Source organism: Pongo abelii, chromosome 7 (assembly GCF_028885655.2).
Source record: "Pongo abelii isolate AG06213 chromosome 7, NHGRI_mPonAbe1-v2.0_pri, whole genome shotgun sequence".
Classification (NCBI taxonomy): Eukaryota; Metazoa; Chordata; class Mammalia; order Primates; family Hominidae; genus Pongo; species Pongo abelii.
Window position 1 is genome coordinate 81966853 of NC_071992.2, and position 11999 is coordinate 81978851.

At 38.3% G+C, this 11999-nt stretch overlaps 1 protein-coding gene across 1 annotated transcript in view; it reads left to right on the forward strand.

Moving 5' to 3' along the window:
* Positions 1–8425, forward strand: part of SGK3 (serum/glucocorticoid regulated kinase family member 3) — a gene marked incomplete at its 5' end in the record, with an annotated part of 86903 nt that extends 78478 nt beyond the window's left edge. Inside the window, 1 exon segment of the mRNA NM_001134072.1 lies at positions 7011–8425. Coding sequence (NP_001127544.1) covers positions 7011–7181 — 171 coding nt within the window. The 3' untranslated portion in view covers positions 7182–8425.
* Positions 8426–11999: the final 3574 nt, after the last annotated feature.

Here is an 11999-nt window from a genome sequence, read left to right on the forward strand (position 1 = left end):
CTGCCTCAGCCTCCCGAGTAGCTGGGACTACAGGCATGCACCACCATGCCCAGCTAATTTTTGTATTTTTAGTAGAGATGGGGTTTCACCATGTTGGCCAGGTGATGTCGATCTCTTGACCTCACGATCCACCCGCCTCAGCCTCCCAGAGTGCTGGGATTACACGCGTGAGCCACTGTGCCTGGCCAGGAATACTTTTTTAATAAATTAGAGCAGATAAGGAGATCAGGAAAGTATTATTTAATAGTCTGTCAGGCTTTGTTCAAGGTTAATTTCTATACATAGCTCATAGCTGGTATTAATTAGTAGGTGTAATATTTTACACCTACATACATAATATTTGTAGACTGACTTATTTCATGTAGTGCTTCCAGGAATGACTCCATTAGGAATAATTTCCGTCCCAAATTTCTAGAGTTTGTGGTAGGAAACTAAGACTCTTAAGAATTATTTTATTTTTCTCATTAGACTAAGTATCTTAGCAGAATTTAATTACATACAAATAAATATATCATCAAGCATGTTGAAGAATTAGGGACTCCTAAGCAACATTGGAAATGGAAACAGTATTGACTTCAGACTCAGATAGCTCCAGCATTGGATCCCTGCTCTTCTATGATTAACTAGAAGTTAAGCTTCTCTATACTTTTTTTTTCTTTCACAACATGAGCTGTGAGGTTTAATTTAGGTAACATTTGTAAAGCACCTCAGTGCATTGCACACACTAGATATTTAATTAATAATACCTTTTTTTAATTCTTTTCCCTCTGGGAATTTTTCCATTCAATATTTGTTGGTAACTTAGTTAGAAAACACAAATAAGTAGAACATGGGCTCTGTCTTCAAGAAAATTACAGTTAAGGGGATAAAATATATAAAGAGAAGAGTTAAATAATTCTATGTTTAGTGCATATTAGGCATTCAGTGTTGTGGAATTAAAATATGTAATGTGAGGCAAAAAAACAGATGCCTCATAATAACTTATGATTGCATCTGTGGGGGAAAAACAGTTGACAGAAATAGTCTTTGATGCTTACTCTTTCAGTGAATAAAATGAATTAGTTGATTTTCCAATCGGTTAGTGTTTTATATTTTAATAGGGTAGTTACTAGGGAAAGGGAGAGTGGGATTATTGACCATGCTAAGCTTCAGTATTTCTATGATGAATGTTTCCAGCAGTTAGTGAGAGTTATTTCAAAATCTAACAGGTTGCATATTTACTTCAATTATATGTGTCCAACTAGTCTACATTAAAAAAGGACTGGAAGCAGTTTATTTCTCTGTTTACAGTGGGTAAAATGCATTCTGGATTCACTTTTTTTAGCCCACAAAATTGAGGTTATACTGCTAAATATTTAATTTATCCTAATAAGAATTAGTTGCTTAATTTTATTCTCTCAGCAGCTGATAGAGAAAGGATAATAGCAGTGACCTAAAATGCGCTAATACAATGAATGGGTACATTATTATATTTTCATCTTTTTTTGCCATAAAACTTATCAACAAGTAGTTTTTGATACTTTGAAAGATTTCTCATTATACCATTTTAGAACAACCAACACAAAACAAGTGCCTCCAAAATAAGCCGTATTTAGGTAGGATTTCATTGAAGCTCCATCTGAAATCCTCTAAGTTACTATGAAGCATATCCTAACATTCCATTCTATGTTAGGTGCACCCAGGTTTTGATCCTTGCTTCCACTTTAATCCTCAGAAAAACTTACTTTGTTGCTGCTTTCATTTTGGCATCTCTTGGAATACAACTTGCTAAGGTTTTTGACTCCCTTTTTGAAATATTGACTATTCTGCATAGCTAATAGTTTACAGTTCTGTGGCCTCAGTCCCTACTTTAGGAATTTCTGTTTATTACATATAAAATTTTGGAAAAGTGTGAAAACAAAAATTGACTGCTTGGTAGGAGAGGGCTCACCAACATTTCAAATTAGAGGTTCCCCCCCAAATAATCCTTAAAGTAAAAGTCTAGCATAGAAAATAATCCCTAAATTAAAAGTATGGCATAGTCCTGCCCTGAAGGGGGTAGATGTGGTATTGAGCTGTGATAGGAGTGGCTTGGCCATGCTCCAAGTGGGTCATTCAGAAGCCACATCTGAGAGGTGGGTCTGGACCTGGGGAGAGGCTGGCATCATTCTAACAATTCTGTAAGCTGAAAGAAAATATTCATTTCTGGATCAATGAATTGCTCTTATTAATGGTTGTTAAAACTAGTTAAGTGTTAAGGGATTGGATGTGGTAGGAAGGGATTACTATGAAAATACAGGGGTCCGGAAAGGACAGATTGGAGTGAGGGTGCATATTAGTACCAGGACATATTTATGTTATACATTTCCAAGTGGAGGGGAGAAAAAAGGAATTAACTTCTAGTGCGTGCCCACTGTGTACCCAGCATTGTGTTAGGTCCTTGATATGCATTGCCTTGGTTCCCAAACCCTCTGAAGAATTAAAACCTAGGTATGGGCTGAACACAGTGGCTCATACCTGTAATCCCAGTACTTTGGGAGGCTGAGGCGGGTGGATTTTTTGAGCCCAGGAGTTCAAGACCAGCCTGGGCAACATGGCAAGACCCTGTCTCTAACAACAACAACAACAACAAAAAGTGAAAATTAGCTGGGTGTGGTGGCGCGCACCTGTAGTCACACCTATTCCGGGAACCTAAAAGTAACCCTTGCAAGACCTAAGATAATATTTTTGTGTATAATCTTTAAGTGAAGAATGCTTTTTAAAGCACGACCCAGAAGCCATAAGAGAAAAAAGTTGGTAGATTTGACTACATAAAATTTCATTTCATTTATTGATTGATTGATTGAGACAGTCTTGTTCTGTCGCCCAGGCTGGAGTGTAGTGGTGCTATCTCGGCTCACTGAAACCTCCGCCTCCTGGGTTCAAGCTGTTCTCCTGCCTCAGCCTCCCAAGTAGCCGGGACTACAGGTGTGCACCACCACGCCCGGCTAATTTTTGTATTTTTAGTAGAGATGGGGTTTCACCATGTTGGCCAGGCTGGTCTTGAACTCCTGACCTTAGGCAGTCTGCCTATCTGGGCCTCCCAAAGTGCTGGGATTATAGGCATGAGCCACCACGCCCGACCGACTACATAAGATTTTAGTATATGTGCTGCCGAAATGAGCACTGACCACATAAAATTTAGAAATATCTGCATAAAAATTACTATAAGCAAATAACAAACTGGTAAAATTTTCCTTAACACGTAAAGTATTCTTACTAGTCAATGGGAAGAAACACCAACAACCAATAGAAACATAGACAAAAGAGAAAACATGCAGTTACAGAAAAAGAAATACAAATAGCTTTCAATTATATGAAAAGAAGTTCATACTGACGGTTGAAGAAGTGCAATATTAAACCATAACTGCTTACCATTTTTCACCTGACGGATTAACAAAGATCAAAAAGTTAGCTATTCTAGGGTTTGATGAAGTAGGTGTTCTCATACAGTGTTCTCAATACTTTACATGTATCCTTTTACTAAATCCTGACAACAATCCTATGAGATAGTACTGTTATTTTCCATATATACGGATGAGTTAACTGAGGCACAAAAAAAGTTAAATAACTTTTCGCAAAATTAAAGTTCCAGAACTAGAATTTGAACTCTAACTCTCAGATACTCTGAAGGCAGAACCCTCAACTGTTTTTTGTTTTTTTTGAGATGGAATCTTGCTCTGTCACCCAGGCTGGAGTGCAGTGGCGCGATCTTGGCTCACTGCAACCTCCGCCTACCGGGTTCAAGTGATTCTCCTGCCTTAGCCTCCCAAGTAGCTAGGACTACAATAGCTGGCCACCATGCCGGGCTAATTTTTTGTATTTTTAGTAGAGATGGGGTTTCATCATGTTAACCAGGATGGTCTTGACCTCCTGACTTTGTGATCCACCTGCCTCATCCTCCCAAAGTGCTGGGATTACAGGCATGAGCCACCGTGCCTGGCCCGCCCTCACTCTTAATAAACCACATAGTACAGGTTGAATATCCTTTATCTGAAATGTTTGGGACCAGAAGTGTTTTGGATTTGGGATTGTTTTTTGGATTTTGGGATTTACTTACTGATTGAGCATCCCACATCTGAAAATCTGAAATCAAAATGCTCCAGTGACTGTCATGTAGATGCTCAAAATTTTTGGCTTTTGGAGCATTTTGGATTTTGGATTTTCAGATTTGGGATGCTCAGCCTGTATTATTCCTGTCAGTACCAGCCATGAGCCAAGAGGGCATTATAAAGGCAAGTCAGAGAACATTGCCATCATTTGAGTGCCTTCTACATGTTAGATTCTGGAAATTTTATTTATTAATGCATCAGATCCTTGCAACAACCTCAGGAGGTAGGTGATAGTATTCTTACTTTATGGAAGAAGAAACAAGCTCATAGAGATAGAGTAATTCATATAACGAATTACACAACTGTAATCCCAGCACTGTGAGAGGCCGAGACGGGCATATCACTTGAGGTCAGAAGTTCGAGACCAGCCTGGCCAACATGGTGAAACCCTGTCTCTACTAGAAATACAAAAATTAGCTGGGCATGGTGGCACATACCTGTAGTCCAGCTACTCAGAAGTCTGAGGCACAAGAATTGCTTGAACCCAGGAAGTGGAGGTTTGAGTAAGCCAAGATCACACCACTGCACTCCAGCCTGGGCAACAGAATGAGATTCTGTCTCAAAAAAAAAGGACAGCTAGCAAATTTTGTAGCCAGAATCCAAGAGCCCATGCTTCAAGGATTGTATATAAGAATTTGATGAGGAAAAAAGCATACATATGTACGTACATACATACATACATACATACATACATACATACATACATATAAAACTTCTAGCATTCTTTGTCTCTATGGGGGATTTTCTCATATGGGAGGATCTAGCATTCTGGGTTTTTGTGGTCTCTGCTCAGTTTGTAGATGTACCAGGCTGTTATCCTTTGCTTATAATATCCACTCTGAATTTCTATCAGCATACCCTCAGTTAGACTTAATGACTTGAACATTTTAAGGGTTCCCTTCCCTGTAGAGCAGAAATAATCTAGAAATTCAGGGATGGACTTTAAGAATGAATCACCTGAATTTGTATCCCAGTTTTTATCTATAAATATATTGGGGCTGGGCATGGCGGCTCATGGCTGTAATCTCAACACTTTGGGAGGCTGAGGTGGGAGGATTGCTTGAGCCTAGGAGTTCAAGACCAGCCTGGACAACATGGTGAGACCTCGACTCTACTAAAAATAAAAAATAAGCCAGGTATAATGACGCATGCCTGTGGTCCCAGCTACTTGGAGAAGGCTTAGGCAGGATGATCCCTTGAGCCCAGGAGGTTGAAGCTGCAGTGAGCTGTGATTGTGCCACTGTATTCCAGCCTGGACTACAGGATGAGACCCTGTCTCAAAAAAGTGTGTGTGTGTGTGTGTGTGTGTGTGTTTGTGTGTAGGAAAGGTAGAGTCTATTAGCTTGTATTAGATTTGTAAAGGAAAGTTAACCACTGCATTTGAGCCTAAGCAGCCATCATGCTTAATTTTCATATCAGGACTTGGAAGCCCTCCAGAGCTAAGGGTGCCCTAGTCAAATGCTTCATGACATTCTCTGTAGCACAGTAAGAGTCATCTTTCACAATTTTACTTATAACCAAGAACCTAATTAAATAACTGATAACAAAAAAATTATTATTTTACTTATAACCGCTTCATTTATTCATCAGAAGGCTTTACCCACCCATAATTGAGAAACCAGATGGACAGGCATTTTATGGAAGCTCAAATACAAAATGCTAGGACGGGTGCGGTGGCTCACGCCTGTAATTCCAGCACTTTGGGAGGCCCAAGGCAGGTGGATCACGAGGTCAGGAGATCAAGACCAAGACTGGCTAACTCGGTGAAACCCCATCTCTACTAAAAATAGAAAAAATTAGCCGGGCATGGTGGTGGGCGCCTGTAGTCCTAGCTACTCGGGAGGCTGAGGCAGGAGAATGGCGTGAACCCGCGGAGCTTGCAGTGAGCCGAGATAGCGCCACTGCACTCCAGCCTGGGTGACAGAGCGAGACTCCGTCTGAAAAAAAAAATACAAAATGCTATCCTGAAAACCTCCCTGAGACCTTTTTCTAAACTTGGGTGTAGTGTGAGGCAGTGATGGGTAGAGAGAAAGGGGATCAGTGACAAGCCTTGAGATTTAAATTAACAATGAATCTCTGTTTGTGAGCCTTCCTTACCTTTCTCTCTCCTCCCCCAACTCAAAAAGAACCTTAACTGTTAGAATAAGCTTGTTCAATGCACGGTCTGTGGGCTGCATGAGGCACAGGATGGTTTTGAATGCGGCCCAACACAAATTCTTAAACTTTCTATAAAACATTATGAGACCTTTTTTGCATTTGTTTGTTTGTTTTTTAGCTCATCAGCTATTGTTAATGTTAGTGAGTGTGGTCCAAGACCATTCTTCTTCCAATGTGGCCCAGGGAACCCAAAAAATTGGACACCCCTGTTTTAGGAGGACAGATATATAAATAATAAAGACAAATAATAAAGGTCAGGAAAGGAAAAGCAGAAAAGCGTTTCAAGGGAATGAATTAGGAAGACATCTAACCTTGCCAGGAATAAACACACAAATTCATAAAGGAGTTGTAATAAAGGACTAAATTGGGCCAGGCGTGGTGGCTCACGCCTGTAATCCCAGCACTTTGGGAGGCTGAGGCAGGTGAATCACAAGGTCAGGAGTTCGAGACCAGCCTGGCCAACATGGTGAAACCCTGTCTGTACTAAAAATACAAAAAGTTAGCTGGGCGTGGTAGGTGGGCGCCTGTAATCCCAGCTACTCGGGAGGATGAGGCAGGAGAATTGCTTGAACCCCGGAGGCAGAGGTTGCAGTGAGCCAAGATCGCACCACTGGCACGCCAGCCCAGGTGGCAGTGCGAGACTCTGTCTCAAATAAATAAATAAAGGATTAAATTAATGAAAGAAAAGCTAAGGTGAATAATACTGTGCTTTTGATGTTTTAGGCTGGACCAGATGATATCAGAAACTTTGACACAGCATTTACAGAAGAAACAGTTCCATATTCTGTGTGTGTATCTTCTGACTATTCTATAGTGAATGCCAGTGTATTGGAGGCAGATGATGCATTCGTTGGTTTCTCTTATGCACCTCCTTCAGAAGACTTATTTTTGTGAGCAGTTTGCCATTCAGAAATCATTGAGCAAAATAAGTCTATAGATGGGACTGAAACTTCTATTTGTGTGAATATATTCAAATATGTATAACTAGTGCCTCATTTTTACATGTAATGATGAAAACTATGAAAAAATGTATTTTCTTCTATGTGCAAGAAAAATAGGGCATTTCAAAGAGCTGTTTTGATTAAAATTTATATTGTTTAATAAGCTTATTTTTAAACAAAATTTAAAAGCTATTATTCTTAGCATTAACCTATTTTTAAAGAAACCTTTTTTGCTATTGACTGTTTTTTCCCTCTAAGTTTACACTAACATCTACCCAAGATAGACTATTTTTTAACAGTCAATTTCAGTTCAGCTGACATATATTAATACCTTTGTAACTCTTTACTATGCCTTTTGTTATCACACCAAAACTATGCAATTGGTACATGGTTGTTTAAGAAGAAACCGTATTTTTCCATGATAAATCACTGTTTGAAATATTTGGTTCATGGTATGATCAAAATGTAAAAGCATAATTAACACATTGGCTGCCAGTTAACAATTGGAATAACTTTATTCTGCAGATCATTTAAGAAGTAACAGGCCGGGCGCGTTGGCTCACGCCTGTAATCCCAGCACTTTGGGAGGCTGAGGCGGGCGGATCACCTGAGGTCAGGAGTTGGAGACCAGCCTGACCAACATGGACAAACCCCGTCTCTACTAAAAATACAAAATTGGCGGGGCGTGGTGGCACATGCCTATAATCCCAGCTACTCAGGAGGCTAAGGCAGGAGAATTGCTTGAAACCGGGAGGTGGAGGTTGCAGTGAGCCGAGATCGCACCATTGCACTCCTGCCTGGGCAACAAGAGTGAAACTCCATCTCCAAAAAAAGAAAAAGTAACAGAAGGAAATTATTTGTTTTTGAAATACCAATTCAACTTTGTGGATTATTTTTCCTCTGAAGGAAAAGAAAAGGCTTAATGGTTAGGATTTTTAAGTATTCCCAAAGATCTGAAGGGTAATAAAATGTACTGCTGGATTTTTTAAGGTGGTACCAAAAATGAATGTCTGTCATATATTTACATTAAAAATACATTCTATTTATGTTCTATTCATCTTTTGAATGTTTAGTATGCTATTAAGTCATTCTGAATCTTTGTATTTGCTTTTGCAAATAGGTATTTCAAAGCTCTTTTCCTAATTGGTTAAGTAAAATAAAAAATTGAGCTTTCTAGAGTATTTGCCTAATTGGGAATTTAAAAATAAAATAAAAGGCCAGGCACGGTGGCTCATGTCTATAATCCCAGCACCCTGGGAGGCCGAGGCAGGCAGATTGTTTGAGCTTAGGAGTTTGAGACCATCCTGGGCAACATGGCGAAACCCTATCTCTACAAAAAATACAAAAATTAGCCAGACATGGTGGCACATACCTTTAGTCCCAGCTACTCTGGAGGCTGAAGTTGGAGGATGGCTTGAGTCCAGGAGATGGAAGTTGCAGTGAACTGAAATTGTGCCACTGCACTTTTCAGCCTGGGTGCCACAGTGAGACCCTAGTTAAGAGAAAAAAAAAAAAAAAACTAAAAACAAATTGTGGGTCAACATAAGTGTATACAATGTAACAAAAGTTGAAAATCAGGCAGATGTGTAATCAGTATCCAATTCAGTATATCTTAGAAACAGCACAGGAAACAGACCTTAAAATCGTAACCTACCAACTAACTTACATGCTTATAAAAGTAAAGGAGAATAACTGGCTGGGCATGGTGGCTCATGCCTATGAAATCCCAGCACTTTGGGAGGCTAAGGCAGGAGGATCACTTGAGCCGAGTTCAAGACCAGCCTGGGCAATGTAGTGACACCTCATTTCTATTTATTTTAAAAAAAAAGAGAGAGTAACTACAGAAGAACTTTTAAAAATAAAATATAAGCTTACCTTGGATTCTTGGCTTAGAGTAGAGGTTTTTTTTTAAGTTATGGAGGAAACATTTTTGTAAAAGTTTAATGACCCACTTTAGATGCTCCAGGAACAAGCATCCCTTCCATGTATGTCTTGAGAAAGAAATCATGAAAGCATTTCTCACCAATACTCTTTGGCTTAAAATGTTCAGCAGAATTGGGCAGTGGGGGTGACTTTTCTTATATTAATAATATTTACATCCAATACACTGAATCTTCTTTAGAGGTAAGACTTTAATATCTATACTGTAAATATTTGGTTTATTTGGCACTACTGTAAGTTTTGTTTTTCACAAAGCTCTTTACTTATTATGAAGCAAAATAAAAATTGTAGTTTCTTTTATGATTTTTTGTACTCATTCATTCCTGTTAAGCTGCCAAAAATTAAAGTGCAATATTGTATATTTTTAAGAACAAATTTAAAATGGAATTTTGATGTTTCTCAGATCACAAGAAATACAAATCTATATAGTATAATAAAATCAGCAAAAAGATCAACTAATGTCTGTCATTATTTGAAACTGAAATTGGTAATGGTTGCAATGGTCATTATAAAATGAATTATTTATATGTGTGAGGGGGAAAAATAAAAGTTGAACAGAAATTATTTGGACACATGAATTACTAGATTATCATAGGCTTATGTGTATAATATTCAGAGAACAAAATGTTTTCCAAGTTTCAAGTTTATCTTTTCTCTCATAGCATAACGCTTTTAGGAAAATGTATGCCCTTCGAATAACCATTTCATGGTTATTATCAAAATATACCAAAAGGTCTAAATGAAGACTCTATAACATTTTTCATGTTACCCATACCTCCCATTTTATTGCATATGGTACAAAATAGGGCTTCCCAACCATTGTCACATCGTAATACACATGTCACACTTGGGGAATAGGTGCCCAATGATGCAGACAGTGGTAGCAGATCCTCTGTATGAAGTTTTCATATGCAATTTACAAAGAAAGCCAGCAAACACTGTTCAGATATCATTTCAGCAGGAGTAAACATTTGAATGAAAGTTTAAATATTCTGAATTTTTATCACTGAAAAATTTATCATTACCAATATCTTTACCATGTTTGTAACAAATATAGTGAATTTCCACAGTCAAATGATATTACAGAACTGTACGCAAACATTTTGTAAGTCATTCTTTTGTGTATAATGTACTCTATGAAAAGTAGGGATAGGCATGAGCATCTTTGGCAATGCTGTAATGACCTTTTCAATACAGTGTTAAAATTGATAACTTCATCCCTCATACAAGCAGTGTGGAAATTAGGTCTGTTTTTAAAGTGGGATTTCCCATTCATTCATTCATTCATTTATTGAGACTTGAGTCTCACCCTGTTGCCCAGGCTGGAGTGCAGTGGTGTAATCTCGGCTCACTGCAACCACCACCTCCCAGGTTCAAGCGATTCTCGTTCTTCAGCCTCCTGAGTAGCTGGGGTTACAGGCATGAACCACCACACCCAACTAATTTTTGTATTTTTTAGTAAGAGACAGGGTTTCACCATGTTGGCCAGGCTGGTTTGGAACTCCTGGCCTCAAGTGATCTGCCTGCCTCGGCCTCCCAGAGTGCTGAGATTACAGGCATGAGCCACCATGCTAGGCCTAGAGGAGGATATAACAATTCTAAATATATGTGCACCCAACACTGGAGCACCCAGATTAAAAACAAAGCAAATATTACTAGGTCTAAAGAGATAATAGCAATACAATAATGGGGAATTTCAATATCCCCCTCTCAGTATTAGATCACCTAGACAGAAAATCAAGAAACACTGAATTTAAACTGGACTTAGACAAATAGACCTATCAGATATTTACACAACGTTGTATCTAACAACTGCAGAATATACGTTCATCAGCACATAGGACATTCTCCAGAATAGACCATATGTTAAGCTACAAAAGAAGCCTCAACAAATTTTTAAAAATCAATGTATCAAGTATCTTCTCAGATCACAATGGAATAAAACCAGGAATCCATACCAAGAGTAACTTTGGAGACTGTAAATATGTGGAAATTAAACAACATGCTCCTGGATGACTGACCAACCATTGGGTCAACAAAGAAATTAGGATGGAAGTGGAAAAAAAATTTTTGAAACAGATGAAAATGGAAACATGACATACCAAAACCTGTGGGATGTAGCAAAAGCAGCACTAAGAGAAGCTTATGGTAATAAATGCCTACATCCAAAAAGTAGCAAGGTTACAAATTAATCTAACAATGTACTTCAAGGAACTAGAAAAAGCAAGAACAAACAAAACCCAAGATAAGTGAAGAAATAATAAAGATCAGGGCAGAACTAAACGAAATAGACTAACCAATATAAAGGATCAATGAAGTAAGTTGGTTCTTGGAAAATATAAAATTGATAAACTGCTAGCGAGACTAGCCAAGAAAATAAGACCACCCAAATAATCAGAAATGAAAAAGGAAACATTACAATTGATACCACACAAGTAGAAAAGATTATCAGAAATTATTATGAACAACTATACATAGGAAAACCTAGAAGTGGATAAATTCCTGGAAACATAAAACCTACCAAGATTGAATCAGGAAGAAATAGAATACCTGAGCAGACCAGTAATGAGTAGCAAGATTGAATCAGTAACAAAAAGTCTCCGAACAAAAAAAGCCTATGACTGAATGGAATCACAGCCAAATCAAAATGATAATACACCACAATCAACTGGGATTTATACTTGATCCTATGTCAAGTATATATAACAGATGCAAGGATGGTTCAACATATGCAGATTAATACACATGATACATCACATCAACAGAATGAAGGAGAAAACACATAATCATCTCAATAGATGGAGAAAAAGCATTTCATAAAGTTCAACAT